Genomic DNA, 20,694 nt, shown 5'->3' on the forward strand with positions numbered 1-20,694 from the left:
CGGGGGGGGGGGTAGATAACGCTGTTAGCACCTTCACTTTCGTCACTGACAATTTTTGTAGTATAATACTACGTCTTTGACAAGCGTCACAAACAATTGATAGAACCCTGTCCCGTCTAAACCACTGGAATGTACAAGTTATCAAATAAGTTTTAAAAAACAGTCTTCATATTTATTAAAATGTTGTTTCATTAAACTAAAGATTTAAAGACACTGGACACTATTAGTAATTGTCAAAAGACCAGTCTTTTCACTTTGTGTATCTCAACTCATGCATAAAATAACGAACCTGTGAACATTTGAGCTCAATTGGTCGTCGAGGTTGGGAGATAATAATGAACAAAAAAACACCCTTGTCAAACGAAGTTGTGTGCGTTTAGATGGTTGATTGCGAGACCTATAATTCTAAATCTGAGGTCTTGAAATCAAATTCGTGGAAAATTACTTCTTTCTCGAAAACTATGTCACTTCAGAGGGAGTCGTTTCTCACAATGTTTTATACTATCAACCTCTCCCCATTAAAGTAAGGTTTTATGCCAATAATTATTTTGAGTAATTACCAATAGTGTCCACTGCCTTTAGACCCAAAATAATATATATACGTACAAAAATATATCCAGAGTATACAAATAATGTTACTCATTCAAATATTTGTGAATTTTGTATTGTCGAGAAAAACACATTAATATTCCGTTTATTTAAAAATTAAAAAAATTAAAATATATTACTTAAATAGGTATTGAAAAAATATATCCAAAACATGAAAATTATTTTAGTCATTCAAATCTCATGTCAATTTTAAAATGCCGAGAAAAACACATTTAAACTTGTCTGGGATAAAAAAAAAAAAAATATTACTGATATTAGGTATTGCTCTTTATGTTCATCACTGGAACCGATATAGAAAAAAAAGAAACACTTTATAATTGGCACATTGAAATCCATTACTTTACTTGTCATGCATGTAATCAATTCTGTGAGAATCTTTATAACTAAACTATAACGGGTAAACTGCATAAGGTTTCTATTCACACCAAACCTTAACCACACATTTCTAAGGTAGTGTAAGCTATGCTTGCAAAACTGTTGCAATTATATATTGGCAAGCTTATAACCCTCTGCATATCGAGATAATGTGCAACATTGATAATGCGGGCTGTGTTCGCCAGCTAGGTGTGTTAATCCCTTGAATCAAGATAAGGTACAAAATTGCGGCATTGGTAACGTGGGTGGTTTTCTTCCAGGTGTGTTTAATCTCCTTGAATCAATATACGGTACAACATAGTGACGTCATATGTCTAGTTCAATAACTGAATTGTTAAGCTCGTTTTGTTTTGTTTTCCTTCTTCTTCTTCTTTTTTTTTGGGGGGGGGGGGGGGGTGGGGTGGGGTGGAGTGGAGTTTGTTTGGATGTAGTTTGTTTCCTGATTGGTCTTTGTTATGTATTTAGGGTTGTTTTGTTTACCTTTTCTTTGTATTAAGACAGTTTATAACATCTAAAAGAGACATCTTTCCCTTTTGTCTATGACACGATGCTGACTCTCTAGAAGCTAGCCTGGGCCCCTGTCTTTATTCACGAGCCTCGAAGAATGACGTCAGACGTTCAGGTTATCTAGAAGCTCTCTTTGTGGAATTTGAAGCCGAAGGTATTACATTGGCTTTTGATGACAGATCCGAGAGCTGGTGCTCCGCAGAAGAACACTGACACCTTCCCTCTGTTCTCAGACTTGATTTTTGTGAATAGCTGCAGAAATGGTGCAAGTTAATGCTATTAAACGTCAGTTTTCATAGAAGGAAGAATCTTGAATCGTTCAGATTAAAGGCAGTGGGATAATTATTAGCTTAAACCTTACTTGGTTGCGAGTAATGGGGAAAGATTGATAGTATAAATAGTATAAAACATTGTGAGATACGGCTCCCTCTGCAGTTATATGAAATTGGGCCCATGTTTTGAGGGACGCAAGTGCCAATAAAGAATCTCAATTATGATTGAATTTTGCTAATTAATTACCAGGTTTCTCCGTCTCTCACATGCTGTACCAACCGGTGTGCAGCCAGTAGACCGAAAACACATTTTAGTTAATAACTACTCGTTCAATTCCCAGCAAAAACAGGTGCAATGACGTTCTATCAGACAGACCCGATTGACTATAATGCCATATGATTAGGCAATCTCACCCATGACTCGAAATCTCCAGTTAGAAAACACTTTATATATAGACTTGTGCACACAAAAAAATACTGCGAATTTATAGTGGAAATAAGAATTCTACCTTTTCCCAGTCGGGTCTCCCCGCTTGTAGTTTAGTCTTGAGTCCCGTCAATAAATCACGGTTTTCCTTCTCATGGACCAAGTCTAGCGCCATCTGGAGGCCAATATTCTTCAGGTCAAATCGCTTCATACCGGTAATGAAGAGGTGGATGTCTAGGAACCGATCCAGAGAGTATTCACTCTGTTGATTCTCCAGATGTAAGAGTAAGTCAACGAACCATTCAAAGGCCATGTAGTTACGGTTCATCCAAATGAAATCCACCTAGAATGCAGGAGAAGGTATGTTCGAACTTGTTCAAAATGATTTACCATTTCCGACTTGAAAATGATTTACAGATTTACCATTTCCAACTTTCATAAGGTTTTCAAAATACTTGAATCACCAATTATATTCAAAGATTAAAGATTCATTCAAAATATTTATTGTTATGATAAAAAGCATTACATTTTGTTAAAGAGATGTCACTCGTGGACCTTTACATGCAGGTGTCTTCTTTAAAATGTATGCTTCAAGGCACGGCACCTTAGACATTGTCAAAGACCGGTATTCTCACTTGGTGTATCCCAACGTATACAAGCAAACAAGGACATCAGGGAAAAGGGGGAAGAGGCAGACAAAGAAGAAGGAGGGATGACATTAGCTCTAGGCAGGACGAGAACAGCTAGAGATGAATGGCAGATTCGTGACGAGGGCTACATCCTGGACAAACACAGCCTAAATTCAACTAAAATCCAACAAACATAAAAGACATTAAAGAAGCAAACCTTCTTGACGAGTGGCAGATTCGTGACGAGGGCTACATCCTGGACAAACACAGCCTAAATTCAATTAAAATTCAACAAACAAAAAAGACATTAAAGAAGCAAACCTTCCTGACTCTGAGGGCGCGCTTCTGTCTTTCTAGATCCACCCAGGAGTGGTTGCAGTTCGGGCATTCGCTGATAATGTTACGATGTCTGTACATGATGGATTGGAGAATGGAAGCGTAGGGAGTGACACCAATTCCTGCTCCGATCATCACGGCATGCTCTGAGTGGAAGATGCTGGTGCTTGGGGTACCGTACGGTCCCTGGATGTGAACCTTCCAAAACAAAAAACAGGAAAAAGGTTTCTTAAAGTCGCCTGGAAATATATTGTTCATTTTTGTTTACATAAAAGTATATTATGTTAACAAGCAAACAAATTGCTGGAGTGATAATTTTTCGAGATCTATATTTTGAACATAACATACAAAGTTGTTTGGCGGTGACTCCGCCCATCCTTTTTTGTAACGTCATACGTCAACCGACGCAGATTGACTATTTAATATCGACCCCTATATTTACGTTGTACAAGACAATCAACAATTTGTCACGACTGAGACTAGAACCAAACACTCTGCTGATCAGAAACACCAGAGCTTGAGTCAAGTGCTCTTATCCACTCGGCCAGGACACGCCTTCAATCCAACTCAGCCGCCGAGGACATTAAAGTTTACATTCAAACATTTTACTTACTCGTAATCGTCCACCTGCTTTCAAATCAAACTTGACATTCGGCTTAACGAAGGGCTTGCTCTTGCGTCGATCGTAGTTCTTGTACGAAGAGGGCGAGGTTGGTTCGATCTCAACCGTCACTGAAGCGCTCTTCAAAATAAAAAAATAATATCAAAAAATAAACGTTTGATCAAACAAAAAACACGATATAATACGCTCTTAAAATGATTATGGGAAAGTCAAAGGGCATTTCGAATCCTATACATTATTGATCTCAACAATTGCAAGCAAAACATAACTCAACATGACAAAATAGTTTGGCAGATATTCTTTACCAAAGTGCAATTATTGATGTGAATACGACATTGGATAAGAATAACCACTTAGAATGAATAATTATATAACTTGGTAGGATTTGAAACTTTGCATGGTGGAAATAATGATATGGAGAGGTTTACGGTAGCACCATGTAATGACTATCTTTAGGTTGGGGTGGTTCTGAAAAGAACTGTTGGGTTCATTTCGACGTTTCGATCAGTATGCTCTGACCGTCTTCTGAAAAAAAGTTTATTATATAACTTTGGTTGTCAACTCACATCATTTCCTAAAGTGAGTTCAGCAACATCAGAAGTGTCCTGGTGTTCATTTGCAAATCTGGCCTCCTTCTTCACCACCGCCACTGCCTGCTCAACCTCCATCTCGTTTTCATCAACCTCCTTCTCGTTTTCATCAACCTCCTTATCGTGTTCATCAACCTCCTCCTCGTGTTTATCCTCTTCTGCTTCATCGTCCACCTCATCCTCCTCTTCCTCCCCGGTTTTCTCCATTATGGTCGGAGCATCATGCGCCTTTTTCCACTCAGTCGTGGGTAGCTCTTCAGGAGGCTGGTAACTGACTCGTCGGATCGTCAAATGAGGGCGCACTTCATCCTCCTCAAAATCCAACTCGTACTCGGACGAGTCCTCATCTGATCCATCCATCCCTGAATGGTCAACCTTGTACTCTTCTACCGTGGCGACGTTTGCCTCTTCATCCCCACCATCCGTTGGTGACATTTCAAATCCTTTGTTAACATTCCCCTGGTTAGAGGTTAGTGAAGTGACGCTGATATGCCCGCGTTTAATGGAGTGTGACGTCATGAGGTCGAACATGTGATAGAGTCGCTTGGTCCAGTTGCCGGCAGAGCGGATATGCACAGAAACAGTATCTACAGGCAGGATGAAAATAATAACAATGTTATTACCTAATCTTTTAATACTGATAATACAAAATTTGTATGTAGTGCTTTATCACAATCATAGGGTATATCAAAGCGTTCGGTATTGTCCTGCAAGGTATGTGGAACTAGCGTTTTTAAATAAAAAGGTTACAATAAATTGGTTTATAAATTGATTTATTTATTTAAAAATGCCGTTGCAGCATACCGCTGAATTGCGACATAATTTACAATAATTACAAAATATTACATTTTAGTTATTAAAAAGCTTTCAAACATTGATATCAAAAAAGGAGAAAAACAGCTAAATCTGTAAAAAAAAAAGTTCACTGAGCACAAAATGCCATGTTGCTGCCTCTCAAAGGGCGCCATCATGCTATGTGCTAATGGCTGTCTTGTTAAAATAAGGAATCGCCGTAAAATTAACCCAAGAGCATTGACTTAAAGTTTGATTGGCTCACCAATTTCTTCCGGTGCACTGCTTATTGTAAACGGGTGCCACTCATGCTTCGCCAGGCCGGGAATTTGGATGAAGATGTAGTCGCCAGCCTTGTACTTGAAGTTCCGCGGTCTCGGCAAGACCAAATGGGTCACCTGAAAGCAAATGTTACACAGACTTTCTCAGTATGAAAGTTTCAGTAGTGTCTGATGTTTCTAATCGGCCACCGTAGTACTGAAGCACTGGTGGCCCATTATTACACCTGACCGTGACCGAAGAGAAGCACATTATTTTCTTTCCGCGGAATCAAACATTTTGAAAGATTTTGACTTAATTGGTCATCGCGGTTGCAAGAGAAAAATGAAAGAAAACAACCCATTGTTGCATCATCTGATAAAAGGCTTGGGCCTGAAGTGTTTTATCATTTGAGTGAGAAACTACCTCTTCCTCAAAAACTACGTTACTTCAGAGGGAGCCGGTTCTCCCACTGTTTTACACCATCAACAGCCCTTCACTTACCGCCTAAGTAAGTTTGTATGCTAACAGTTATTGAGTATTTACCAATAGTGTCCATCGGGCGTCGATTTCACAAAGACGTAAGTTAGGACTAGTCAGGAGTTATTACAGACTTAAGGCTAGTCCTAAGTTAACTCGAGCTAAGACTGTCGTCTTAACTCTTTGTAAGGTCCACCCCAGTGCATTTATACTTACCCCGGAGGGTAGTAAGTTAACTTCCTTGATGTACGTTTTTCCAAATCGAAGCCTCTTGACAAGCTTCGTCTCAAAGACCTTCTCAAGGATGAAACAAAACGCGGGAAGAATGAACCATAACCAAAAGCTGGGCGTATGGAGAATGAGCACGAACCAGAAGAGACAGTAACAAATCTTGTGGGTCCAGAAAAACACCTGCGAGTACAAGAGACATGGCAATAAAATACATGGCCCAATTTCATGGCTCTGCTTACCGCCGAATTCTGCGCTTACGATCACGATTCGCCGCTTACGTGCAAGCGACGAATATCTGCGCTAGCCTTGTAGTAAGCGTAGAATCCATAGTAACGCGGAGTCCGCACGCCCAGAAGCCAAAATTCCCTGCTAACCCGTTAAATACGCTTGCAGTTAGCACTGAGTTCCCTGCTTCCGTAAGCGCCGATTCTGTGCTTACGGTAAGCAGAGCAATGAAACTGGGCCCAGCTCGCTATCGCTGGGGCATGGTCTTATAACCCGAGCGTTGTTATAATTATACAGGACACCAGTATTCAGAATGAGGAAAATTACGTCTGTACACATTGCTCTTGCACCCTATGATGCCATTGTACACTAATCAACTGTCCATTGTAAACAAATAATCAGTTCCCCTCCATAATAATTATTTTTCGCTTGTTTGTTTACTTACTTATTTAATTGCTTATTTATTCACTTAATTATGTCGTGTATTATTTATTGATTGACTGATTGTTTGTGTAATTAATTAACTCACCTTAACTTAACTAAATTTAACTTAAATGCATTTATAAAGCGCTTTACCACTGTTTCAAAGCGCCGTACAGTCAAGTAAAAACATTAAAATGCAGGATTAAAAAACATGAGCAAAAACAGCATTATGGTTTTTTAAAATACACAGCAGTTAAAAAAGTAGCAAACATTTAGTAAAAACATTGCATTACAAACAATCATATTACACGGAATAAAATACCAAAATAAATAAGCGACCCCCATTTCGTCAGCAATTTCACGAAGGGCTAAAAAGTCCTCTGCAGCCAAAAATGTCTGTTTCGAGAAAACCGCGTTTTAAGTTTAGCTAATTTTGAAACTACAAGTTGGTAGATTATTCGAAATTTAATCTTTGAATTTTTTACATGTCAGGGAAGAAGAGATCCTAAATCATACAAATCTGTTTCAATTTTGTCCCTAACATGTTTAATTAATGAGTAATTATTTAATTAACAAAATGTTCTTTTCGTGGAAACGTTACAAAACATGGTCTGCGTGCAGCACGTCGTGTATAAATTTTTTGGCTGTTCGTGAAAACGCAAAAGCCGGAGCACCCACTTTTGGCACCTTACCAAGGGATAATTACACGTGTAGAGCAATACACTTTTCTGCACTTCGTGAAAACACAATTCCGGGTGGTGCTTATTTTTTGTCCTTTTAAGTTTTTGGCTCGTCGTGAAAACGCAAAAGCCGGCGCGCTCATGATTGGCACTGTGCCAGCTTTACAATCAACGTGGTAACGTATAACAAAAAATTCCAAAAAGGTTTTTGGCTCTTCTTGAAAACATAATTCCAGGTTCTTGAGGTTTTTGTCATTCATCAAATTAGCGTAATTAGGAAACTACACAGTTTTGAGACCTATAACTTTGTAAATAGTTAGATCCCGATCACAATAGTCAAATCCACCAAAAAAATCAAAATCAGTTTTTTATCGAATTTTAAGGTTTTTGGCCCTTCGTGAAATTGGTGACGATTTCTGATCAAAAGGACACAAAATTGGAAAAAGGTAAGATCTCCACTGCGACCGAAAAAAGCACACTATAAAAATTTACATGACAAAGGGTCAAAATCCAGCGAACCACAATATTAACTTGTTTATTTATTGTTCACTTTTTTTCTTTTCTTTTTTTTTACTCATAATGTTTTTTAGCGTCTTCGTTTATGTTATGATTTTTTCCCCTTACATTGTTGCCTTGTTTGTATATTCTGTACTTGTACTGTTGAGGTCGAATAAATGATAAAGAGGGTTGTCTGAAACTCAATGGTGTTGAGATAAACCCATTACTTTTTCAATTGTCGTTTGAAGACAACAACATACAGCAACTGTTGCTTCGGACTTGCGTTTTTGCTTCACCCACTCACCTGAAAGTGTCCAGACCGTCTGACGTAGGGGACCGAACCGCAAATGAGGATCAGCAAGACCGCAATGAGGATCCAGCCCGTGATGAAGGCACTTCCCTCCAGCTCACCGACTCGCAGACCAACTGGCAGGAGGCCCGGATCGGTAAATAGCAGCTCTACCGCCGTGAAGTTTTTGTAGGTTTGCAATATTACTGTATGAACAAACACAAACATAATCATATAAAATCCCGTATTAAAATTGACCTGGATTCCGGGTCCCGGGTTCCTGCTCCTTTATGGGTCATTCTGACACGGAACTAACCCGGAAAGTGGTTTAAAAAGTGGATCAGGAGTAAAGTAAACACTAAATTAAAACGGCTAGCAAACTGTTGATTGTTGCTAAGCATTCCAGTTTTTGTGGTTAGCAGTGGTAAACTGATTTCTCCGGTTGAGTAATGCTACTCTCACACTGGGGAGAATATGCTAGCGAATGTGCTTATCGAACGGAAATATTTACGAGAGATCGCCTATTACGTCACAAGACCGGACGGTCACCTCAAGGTGAGGTCTGTACACTTAAAGGCAGTGGATACTATTGGTAGTTACTCAAAATAATTGTTAGCATAAAACCTTTCTTGGTGACGAGTAATGGGGACAGGTTGATGGTATAAAACATTGTGAGAAACGGCTCCCTCTGAAGTGCCATAGTTTTCGAGAAAGAAGTGATTTTCCACGAATTTGATTTCAAGACCTCAGATTTAGAACTTGAGGTCTCGAAATCAACCATCTAAACGCACACAAATTCGTGTGACATGGTTGTTTTTTTTTCTTTCATTATTATCTCGCAAGTTCGTTGACAGATTGAGCTCAAATTTTCACAGGTTTATTATTTTATGCATATGTTGAGATACACCAACTGTGAAGGCTAGTCTTTGACAATTACCAATAGTGTCCACTGCCTTTAATTTGGGATAACCAAAATCAACTGTCACCAGACACACGTTGTCGCCTTTACTCCTTGGCTGAAATAGGGTTGTCCCCGTCACAGTATGGCGGCATGGGTGTTATCCTCTAAGAGCCCGCCTGGTATTAAATACTCTGGACCCTATTGGTAAAACCGTCTTCTCACTTGGTGTGTCTCCACATAATAAATCTATAAAAAAACAAACCTGTGAACATCTGAGCTCAATTGGTCGTCGGAGTTGCGAGATAATAATGAAAGAAAAAAACACCCTTGTCACACGTAGTTGTGTGCTTTCAGATGCTTGATTTCGAGACCTCAAAATTCCAAATCTGAGGTCTCGAAATCAAATTCATGAAAAATGTAGGTATAAAATGTCTTTCCATTTTTAAATTCATGCGCAGTAGAGAAGGGAAGTAGCCCAATTTAAAATGAACTTACGTGCATTACCGACGTGCCCAATGGTGTGTATTATGCCAAGGACAAAACACAAGTAGCCGATTAGTTTATGAATGTTGATGGTGTCATCAAATGGTAGACAACGCAACAACCATGTCGTTCTTAAGAAACTCAGGACCTTACGGAGCATCAGAAGAACAACCACGGAGCAGTCGAAGTTTAGCGCACTGCCACAACCACGAGCTGCGGGAAAAATAGTAAACATCTCTTGGTTATCAAGATATTTGCTTCACCTTTTTTATTTTAGTATTGTGTTTATTTAAAAGCAATGCCGCCGATTTAATCTTAGGACGTAGAACGAGTCCCAACCCTACACTGTATAGCATTCAGACCTTAAGATTAAAGTAATGTCGAGTTACTCGTCCTAAAAACTTGAGATAAGACGAGTCCTAACTCATTGTGAAATCGACCCATGGACACTATTGGTAATTACTCAAACAATTTGTTAGCATAAAAACTTACTTGGTAACAAGCAATGGAACGCTGATGATAGTATAAAACATTGTGAGAAACGGCTCCCTCTGAAGTATAGTTGTTTTGATAAAGAAGTAATTTTCCACTTAAATATTTAAATTTTATTACTTTGTGTGGCATGTTTTTTTCTTCCATTAGTATTTCGCAACTTCGACGACCAATTGAGTTCGAATTTATACAGGTTTGTTATTTTGTGCATTATGTTGAGATACACCAAGTGAGAAGACTGATCTTTGACAATTACCAATAGTGTCCAGTGTCTTTAAAAGCACTGGAGACCAGTGGTGTATAAACCTTACATGGTAACGAGCAATGGAGAGCTGTTGATGGTATTAAACATTTTGAAAAACGGCCCACACTGGTTGTTTTTGAGAAAGATGTAAATTTTCTCACTCAAACATTAAAAAAGTTGACCTTTTTGAAGTAATGTTGGCGACAAAAGGGCGCTGCATGTTTGCGTAAACTGTTTTTTGTGAAAGGGTAATTCCGCATTGAGAAATTACGATCAACATACACAGCTAAGAGAGGTTTGTGGGACACCATGTGAATATCTCGTTTGAGTAGTGAAAACAATCAGAGCATACTGATCGAAAAGTTGAGTCATTACCTACACCAGTTCTTTTCAGAACCAACACTGCTCACTTGGTGTATCTCAATATATGCATTACATAACAAATCTGTGAAAATTTGAGCTCAATAGGAGACTTTCCAACGCTAGGTGGCAGCAGACATACCGGGTAAATTTCCATTGTTTCGCTCGTTACCAAGTAAGGTTTTATGCAAATAATTATTTTGAGTAATTACCAATAGTGTCCACTGCCTGTTAAGAGAGATTCATAAATACCTCGGACAGTTTCGCTATTCCTATTGGTGGAGAGCGCGTCACGTGGGTGTGTATAAACCTTTGTTTATGACCGGTAAAAAGTGTTGAAACATGGGCGTGACACGCCTGCTTGCACATGTACTTATAAGACAGTTTCTTCGTTCCTATTGGTCGAGAGCAACGGCCGGGAAAGTTGTGCCACATCACGCGATATGCGCGACGCCCACGGCATTCCCTTTTAGAAGTTGTTTACCCGAGGGACGCGGAGGGCTTTACCATTTCATAGCTGGAGGGGTGTTGGGTTGAAAGAAATAATTGAACAATATAATTTTTGCATTTATTTTACTTTTTGACCAAAAGTGTTGATGTTTTTGGACCGAAAGGTATTAATGAATGGGAACCAAAGTGGTTTAAACCCGCCGAGGCCTGGTTCTTGATAATTTACCTCGACTTCATCTCTCGGTTAATTATCGAGAACCAGGCCTTGGGGCTAAACCACTAGTTAAAAACCTCTTCACCACACACTGATTCCCTTATTGTTCACATGGTGCTACCGCAAAACCTCTCTTAGTTAATACTTCCACCATGTAAAGTTTCAAATCCAACATACCAGCTAAAAAAAAACAGTTGGAATCCGCCGTCTTGGAATATCTTATAACGGCTTCGAGGACAAGAATGAGATTGATGAGGAAAATAAAGAGCAGAAATCCGATCCGTTTGATGTTATTCAAGATGTAGCTCGCTGCTGTAGTGTGGGAACGAACGTCTTGATTCGTTTTCTTGACTTGAGATGATTTTAACCATGCTGACGCTCTAAAGAGAACAGAAAATAACTATAAGGGTTTGCAAATGTATTTATTATCCTGTTTTAATGGGAGACTTTGGAACGCTAGGTGGCAGTAGACTTTCTTGTAAATGGGGTTGGTCTTTTAGATGGTGATTTTATAGGGTAATCCCTTTAAACCATTTTGAGGTACGGTGGACACAATCCAATCACACTATTGGGTATGGGTAAATTTGTTTGTATAAAACCGAACCACGCAGTATGTAATCCAATTGTCCACCATAGCTCATATTAATACAGGCTGCTGCGTGGGTTTTTTTTTCTCTCGTAATTCTTTGTTAGCATGTGTGTTTTTTCTCAGTCTTCTGTTGATTGCAATGTTTTGTTTTTAAACGGAATGAATAAATATAAACTTGAGATATTTTGATGAGGTGGTAATACAAACAAAGTAGACATTTTGTTTCCTAATTTCAAAATATCTTCAAGATGAACTACACACAGCTTCTAATAGGTTTTGGGAATGTGCCCCATTCCTAACGTCAATAAAATGCAAGATTGAATGATTTCTTTCCTTGAGAAATCGTGGCTTCAGGAAGTCAAGGCTCTGCGACTCTTTTGTAAACATGTGACATCACAGGTCACATGGTATAAGATAGGAAACATTCTGTTTACAGGTTTATACTGGTAGACTTGTGCACAAGTCGTTAATGGTCCCACACGGTGAGATAGTCGAGTTGTGGCGCCGTGCTCTCGCGCGATCTGCTGGTTGCCCGACTTCAACTCCCCATTAACTGGGACCGCAGTCGTGAGAGCAGCAGCCTCGGGGGCTAGACTACCGCAGAAATCGCGGTGCTAGTCGGGACGCTATCACAACGAGCGACAGACATTTAACAACTTGTCCACAAGTCTAATGGTTTGGGAGTGAAGTTCAATATAGAACTTTTAGAGAGTATAGTTACTGGTAGCGAGCCCACTAAGTGGGCGTTCCCCTCGTTGGGAACGCCCCTAGCCTTTTGTTAAGGCCTTCGTATAGCTTTGACAGATTCTTCTCCTCCACTCCCGTGTGTGGTCTCCCGTTCCAGTCACTTGGGACCCCAGCTCTACGAAGCTGTCAAAGACACGAAGGCCTTGACAAAAGGCCAGAACGCCCCTCGATTAAGAATTACTCCTCTTTTTGAGTTAACCATTAATTTATCTGCAACTCAAATTATTTGACCAACCCGATTGAGAAGTTCTCCATGAGGCCTGGATGCCGAACCAACACTTCCAAGAACTCATCAAATGAGATGCTACCGCTGTTGTCTTGGTCTGCACTTGTGAACAGTGTGTCTGTCAGATGGTTTAGCTTGTTCTCACTTAGCTGTACCGAACTTTCAACCATTCCTGTCTTCAAGAGACTCCTCAGCTCATCTTTGTCGAGCTCACCATTGTCTTCAAGAAGAGGGTTAATACAAATGTCATCATCTAAAGAAGTATCCCCTCCAGCTAAAACAAACTCATATAGACCTTTAACATACTGCCTCCATCTTGGTCATGCTCCTCGTATCAAATAACTATAATGAATGCTAATAATCATTTTTACAAAAAGGAACCAGACTAGTTTGTTCATCAAGCCTCGGTTTGGTGACATTGATATGCAGGTCTACTGACAGCGTTTGGTTAAAAGCACTTGACACTATGGGTTACTCAAAGTAATTATTGGCATAAAAACTTACTTTTGAACGAGCAACGGAGAGTTGATAATAGTTTAAAAGATTGTGAGAAACGGCTCCCTCTGAAGTAACGAAGTTTTTGAGAAAGATGTAATTTCTCACTCAAATAAAGAAAGACTTCAGGCCTGAAACCCTTTTTATAGCCATCTGATAGCACACATATTGTGCAAAAATGCCTTGTTGCAGAAACAAGGCCGTGCAAGGGTGTTTTCTTTTATTCATTTTTCTCTCGTGTATTCTTCGATGATGAATTGAGTCAAAATTTTCATAGACCCGCTATTTTATGTATGTTGGGATACACCAAGTGGGACTACTGGTCTTTGACTTTACCAAACGTGTGAAGTGCCTTTAAGACGTTTAAATTAATGTTGGTCATTATTTGCCTTTGACTCTGTATTTACCTTAAGCCGTTGCAATTAAGTTTATTCTATTTACTCATTCGAGGGAAAAACTTAACAAGTATGCGCCGTTTAGTATAATCTACTAAATTTTAATTAGGCAAGGCAATTCCTATAGATTCCTTGTTTTTAACAAGTGAAATGACAAGCATTTCCCACTAACTCTATGGAATATTCTGCCAAGCTTCACTCAGTATGCCAATTAACGTAAAAATATCCGTGACATGATATTTTAACAAAATCGTAAAAACTTGTGACCTACAACCGTTTCGGTTAACGGAGCGAGGCGACGCCTTAATGTTTCGCCGATTTCTAAAAGTGTTTTTTTCTCCAAGCTCTCTCTGTGCTTTAGTCATATCTCTTGTGTTAACATTCAACAGCCCCAGGGGCCAATTTCATAGAGCTGCTTAAGCAAAAGAAATTGCTTAAGTACGACATAGCTCGCTTATTTTACGCATGTTACTGGCCACAATTTCATGCCATATTATACATTGTTTGTGATTGGTATTTAGCTGTTGTTTACTTAACACAACAATTAAGTGGAGTCTTGGCTGGTAATCTGATTTAACTATAAGCAATGATTGTTTTGCTTAAGCAAAATTTTGGGCTTAAGCAGCTCTATGAAATTGGGCCCGGTGCATATACGAATGCGATGTATGTTGACCAACGTTATTCGCAACGAATAATTCGCAGGGGTTGAGTTAAGCTCAACTCTTTTCCGAAAACAGAGTTTGGGCGTCAAGTTCATGACAAATTCGAAGGAAGTATGATTGAGGCTTACATCGCCCATGATGCGATAAACATGACATTTATGAACCTTTCAATCATTTCTATGCATGGCTGACTGAACGACCCCATTATATTTTGCATTTCTATAAGGACCTTTATAAAAAAAAAAAAAGTTGTTGATGCAAATTACAAATTTCCAGAATATTGCAAGTTGTATGTGACGTTAAAAGTGCAAGTAGGTGTCAATGGCTAGACATCTACACTCATCCAATTGTTAAGTGTTTTCAATTGTTCCAATTCTATACGAACAGGGAAACGGTGGTTTCTGACGGATTGTCCTTTCCAGATAATTTGAGCTGTAAAAGTTGTTGCATTATGTTGCCCACCCCCAGCGTGTAGAGCAATCGGGACCTCCTACTTTTAGTCCCTCTTTTGTTTGCACTTGCTGTACTGTTTGGCACGCATTGGGGACCTTCACCCAATCGGGAACCTAATAAACCTCTTGTGTTACAGTCTACCGGTTTGGTATTATCTATAATATTTTTAAAGAGCAAGTTTGTTTCCGAGTGGGGTGAAGGTTGCATAATACGACGGGTCAAAGTAAAATGAATATCATCTCAATTTCAAAAAACCATTGTTGAAAAAACAATTGTTGAAAGATTACTTTCTTTTCCACTCATCTTTTTAGAGCAAGTTTTGAACGTCTCGTAGTTTAGAACTCTGTACACTTCAGTTTGTAATATTTCTAGTAAGACCAACATGATGGAATATCTTACTGTCCAAGTCGTACATAGTGAAGAAGAATTGAATCTTGTCTTCTTTTGTTCCTTCGTTGAGAAGGAACAAACCGTCCATCATCTCAGCTAAGGATATCATGCCAGTTTTATCCTCGTCAAACACGTCGAAGAAACGATCTGCAAAAAACTCCTACAAACGGAAAGATTGACTTCAGAAATAGTATCTCAAAATAAATTTTAGCATACTCTGACTACGAGCAATAGAGAGTTGATAGTATAACACATTTAATTGAGAGAAACTGCTCCCTTTGTCAACGTGTTTTTTAGAAAGAAGTATTTTTGTTCTCAAAATATCTGAAAGCACACAAATTTTGCAAGAAGGGTGCTTTTCTTTCATTATTTTCTTGCAGCTTCGATGACCTATTAAGTTCAAATTTCCACAGACTTTTTATTGTTAGCATTATGTTGGGACACACCAAGCGAGCATATTGGTACTTGCTAATTGCAAAGGCGTCCAGTGCCTCTAGAGCGAAATCAGTAATAAAATAAATACCAACGATGAGTCTTTATCTAAAGAAAAGAAACTAGTCTATGAAAGTCAATCAGCTCCACCACTTACATTTTTTACTTGGAGGACCTTTTTGAAAGTTTGCCTGTCGATATTTTGGGCACCTTTGAATTTCTTAGCCACCCAGGCCAGCCATTCGTTATCAGCATTGCGAGAAGGCCTGTCAGAAGAAACAAAAATGAGTTATATATCAAAAATGGGGGGTTGTACAAGGTTTGTTTGTTTGTTATTTGTTTTTGTTTTTAACCATTCTATGTAACGTTTCTGAGATGTTTGTCTTTTTCCGTATTTCTTGCGTACATTACAGGCAAACAACTACACATATCTTTTTATTTTGATGAAAACTAAAGACTTGTCTAAATAAAAAAATAAAAAATTCTACAGCTCAAATTTTCAAGGTTTTTCGTTCTGTTTCCTTCATAAAAAAAAAACATTTATATAGCGCCAAATCCATTAAAAATGCTCCCAGGCGCTTTACAACAAGATAAAAAAAATGTATGCATCTTATTGTCTAAGATTACACAACAGAGCAACTATAACAAAATATAAGAAAATCACGGGCCCATTTTAAATTGTGAAATGTCGTAATGAAGTAAAATATCATAATTATTTTGTCAGGCATTAATCTTGTAAAGAAACTAACTTTAAATTACACCCTTTTTTCCCTCGCTAATTATAACTCAGTGGACATTATTATTTAATGCGAGTACTTGCATTATTGCACACAGTAGATGCCGCAATGTTAGACAAATCTCACAATACATTTTTATTTCCAACCGCCCGACCAGCCCAATAAAGTATTGCCAAAAAGACCCAAACTCTACAGCTCAAATTTTGAAGGTTGTTGGTTTTGTTTCAATTGAGCCTCTTGTTGGCCTTAGATTGAACCACAGAGCATCTAGAATGCACAAGTTGGCACAATCAACAACAAAAACAGTATGTAAACTTTAGAATAATACTACTTTCATTGATATTATAGCTTAACTAAAAATGTTAAACGTTGTCCTAATAAATCTGCAAGGGCCAAGTGTATTGAATAAGGGGACTGTATAATATGTCGCCAAACATGACAAATAGATCAACGCAACAGTTTTTTTTTTATATTTCTTTATCAAACTACACAATTCAAAAACCTAAATCATTTTACACGAAAAGTACACTCAACCCGTCTTTAAAGGTCAGTGTTATTAAGGGGACTGTATAATATGTCGCCAAACATGACAAATAGATCAACGCAACAGTTTTTTTTTTATATTTCTTTATCAAACTACACAATTCAAAAACCTAAATCATTTTACACGAAAAGTACACTCAACCCGTCTTTAAAGGTCAGTGTTATACATGTAGGAATGCTTTCTTTTTCTTTACATGTGCGGAAAGACTATTCAAACCTTACTGATCTGGAGGGTGGTTATGTGAAAATGGCTTGGCGATGTGGGATTAGGACAAAGGTACACACACGATTTGAACTTATCACATACCAGAAAAAGATTCGTGGTCGACATCATAAAAAAAAATGTTTTGTATAATGAAACATTATTCATAAATACCTCAGACAGTTTCTTCCAATCGGTGGGGAGCGCGTTACGTTGGTGTGTATAAACCTTTGTTTATGACCGATAAAAAGTGTTAATTCATGGGCGTGACACGCGACCTTGCACCTGATCTTATAAGATAGTTTCTTCATTCCTATTGGTCCGAGAGCAACGGCTGAACGGCTGAAACAGTTGTGCCACATCACGCGATACGCGCGACGCGCACAGCATTCCCTTATAAGGAGTTGTTTACCCGAGGGCGGCGGAGGGCTTTACCATTTCATAGCTGGAGGGGTGCTGTGTTGAAAGAAATCATTGAACAAAATTGTATTTTTTGCATTTATTTTACCTTTTGAACAAAAAGTGATGATGTTTTTGACCGAAAAGGTATTTATGAATGGGAATCAAAGTGTGTTGAATCGGTTTTCAGCTAGCGGTTTAAACCCGCCGAGGCCCAGTTCTTTATAATTTACCTCTACTTCGTTTCGGTAAAATTGTCAAGAACCAGGCCTCGTTGGGATTAAACCACTAGTTGAAAACCTCTTCACCACACATTGATTCCCTTATTCAAGGTTAACGGTAAAATCCTGTAATAACTGCTTCGCCATCGAGTTACAGTGACACGTAGTCCTGGAGGTGTCCAACCGATAGTCCGAAGGTGCGTTAGTCCGGATGTTCAGTAGTTCGGAGGTTCGATAGTCCGATCACACAAATTTCCCATAACAGGGGGTTCATAGTCCGAAAACGAAATAGGGTTCGTTAATTCGAACATTTGATGCGATAGTTCGAAGATTCATTAGTCCGAATGTTCATTGATCCGAAGGTTCACTGGTCCGAAGGTTCGGTAGTCCGAATCGACGATAAGGTCCGATAGTCTGAATCGACGATCGAACCTTATTGTCAGTTCGGACCTAATTGTCAATTCGGACCATCGAACCTTCAGACTATCGAACCTTCGGACTACTTCGGACCGTCAAACCTTCTTATTTTCAGGCGTCCTGAATTTAGTGGGTTTTGGGCTATAAAAAAGGCGTTTGTCATGAATTGAAGTCACATGGGTCGAGTTCAAGCGAGGGACTCCTGTCGACCATTGGTCGATTTTGCCTGGTACCAATGATGTAGGCCTATTGAATGGATAGGTTACCAAACATTGACAAGCGGTTGACAATGGTCGACGCTCGAACTTGCTCGAAATTATTTCTGACCCCTCAAAATGGCGGATCGTAGTTATGGAGTGAACGGAAAAACCACAAGATTTCGAGGCAGTTTTGTGTAGATCATTTTATGTTACTTTTAAAGGCATTGACACTTTGGGTTTTTACCCCAAACTATTGTTAACATACAAGCTTACTTGGTGATGAGCAACGGAGAGCTGTTGATATTATAAAACATTTTGTGAAACGGCTCCCTCAAAGTAACATGTTTTTTTAGAAAGAGGTAATTTCTCACTCAATAATATTAAACGACGTCAGGCCTGAAGCCCTTTTTCGGCATCTGAAAGCACAAAAACCTGTGCAACAAGGATGATTTTCTTTCATTATTATCTTGCAACTTCAATGACCATTTCATTCAAAATTTTCACAGATTTGTTGTATTATGCATATTTTTATGTTGGTGGGAAACACCAAGTGAGAATACCGGGTCTTTGACATTTCTACCAATCGTGTCAAGTGTCTTTAAAGGCAGTGGACACTGTTGGTAGTTACTCAAAGTAATTTGTAGCATAATGGTTACAAAGTAATTGAGAGCTGGTGATAGTATAAAACATTGTGAGAAACGGCTCCCTCTGAAGTAACGTTTTTGAGAACGAATTGATTTTCCGCGAGACCTCAGATTTAGAATTTGAGGTCTCGAAATAAATCATCTGAAAGCACACAACTTCATGTGACAAGGTGTTTTTTCTTTCATTATTATCTCGCAACTTCGTTGACCAATTGAGCTCAAATTTTCACAGGTTCGCTGTTTAATGCATTCGTTCAGATACACCAAGGGAGGAGACTGTTAATTGACAATTACCAATAGTGTCCGGGGTCTTTAAATCATCTTTCCAAAAAACGTGTTTTAACATGTTTAAAAAAAATATTTTTTACAACAAACGCTTATTATATCCCAAAGCACCCACCACAAGGTCACGTGTCCTCTTAACCCTGACGAGTATTGTTTACTGCTTCTTTCTTAAATCCTTTTAGAGAGTGGTCAGCAACAAGAACTGCGCTTATAAATCAAGATAAGAGGATTTTTACAACTCCAGTTATCCAGTCTCCAAAATTTATTCTATAGAAATTTGAGTTCTTGAGAAACAGCTAGTCGTAAACAACATGGAGTAACTAATAACAGGCCCTACCCGGACATTGGAGAGAAGCTATGTATCACAAAATTTGCTAAATGTGACAAATCAATCTCAAACATCAGGGAAAGTTCGGTAATTGGAATTAAGCTCAAAATCTATGAATTTAAATTATTTTGTCAGATAATATTAAACGCGGACATTAATTAACAACAAAATGTAAAGTTAGTTTATTTTATGGAAACGTTACGTGAATTAAATAATCAAATAAGACCATTTATTTTACTTATTTACTTGTTTTATACTATCTTATTTATTTGTTTACTTATTTGTTTATTTTTCGTAGTTATTCTTGTTTGTTTATTTATTTGTTTAGTAAGTTAATTAGTTAGTTAGTAAGAATTTACTTCTTTCTCAAAAACTACGTTACTTCAATTCAGAAAGGAGCCGTTTCTAACAATAATTATGTTAGACTATCAACAGCTCTCCATTGCTCGATACCAAGTAAGTTTGTATGCAAATAAAGATTTCGAGTAAGAACCAATAGTGTCGATTTCGCCAAGAGTCAGGACTAGTCCTGAGAGATTAGGAACAGTAATTTATCCTAGACATAGTCTTTAATAACTCATTGTGAAATTAACCCCAGTGCCTTAAATACAAAGAAAACTGTTTCAGACAGCGTACCCTTTATAGCCTATACCCGTATGCCTAGGCAATAGCCTACCTATACTCACCTTAGCCGGACATCACGCTGGCTCTTCGTGCGATCTTTAAAAGACTGCGACATCTCAGCATGAAGTATTCAAGCCAAACCTTTATAACCGTTTTGGCGACGTTTATCATCAAGCTCTCGATCTCCCGAGTGGGGACAACGTTCCCGGCTTCCAATGCTCCGTCAAGTTGAAGATGTCACAAAATGTCACAATCAGCCGTCGGTGACAACTCGTGGAGTTGATGAGTTGTGGCACATTAAGACGAGTCTGTGACGTT

At 38.6% G+C, this 20,694-nt stretch overlaps 1 protein-coding gene across 1 annotated transcript; it reads right to left on the minus strand.

Annotated features, from left to right (window-relative positions):
• Window positions 1-1,548: 1,548 nt before the first annotated feature.
• Window positions 1,549-20,491, minus strand: LOC117288481 (NADPH oxidase 5-like). The gene is made up of 14 exons (XM_033769359.1): window positions 20,439-20,491; window positions 15,934-16,042; window positions 15,354-15,504; window positions 12,959-13,169; window positions 11,565-11,767; window positions 9,640-9,840; window positions 8,259-8,449; window positions 6,114-6,308; window positions 5,425-5,557; window positions 4,344-4,954; window positions 3,769-3,897; window positions 3,141-3,353; window positions 2,273-2,533; window positions 1,549-1,743 (listed from the first exon to the last, which is right to left on the minus strand). Exons 1-14 carry the CDS (start codon window positions 20,489-20,491, stop codon window positions 1,612-1,614), a joined length of 2,793 nt encoding a protein of 930 aa, XP_033625250.1. The 3' UTR covers window positions 1,549-1,611.
• Between the last annotated feature and the right edge of the window lie 203 nt (window positions 20,492-20,694).

This window comes from Asterias rubens, chromosome 3, assembly GCF_902459465.1.
Source record: "Asterias rubens chromosome 3, eAstRub1.3, whole genome shotgun sequence".
In the NCBI taxonomy this organism is placed as follows: domain Eukaryota; kingdom Metazoa; phylum Echinodermata; class Asteroidea; order Forcipulatida; family Asteriidae; genus Asterias; species Asterias rubens.

Coding starts and splice junctions, on each gene's coding strand:
- LOC117288481 (XM_033769359.1), bottom strand. CDS start 20,491: ATGTCGCAGTCTTTTAAAGATCGCACGAAGAGCCAGCGTGATGTCCGG. Junction 8,450..9,639: donor TGGGCACGTCGGTAATGCAC/GTAAGTTCATTT, acceptor TTGTTCATACAG/TAATATTGCAAACCTACAAA. Junction 4,955..5,424: donor CAGTGCACCGGAAGAAATTG/GTGAGCCAATCA, acceptor TCCTGCCTGTAG/ATACTGTTTCTGTGCATATC.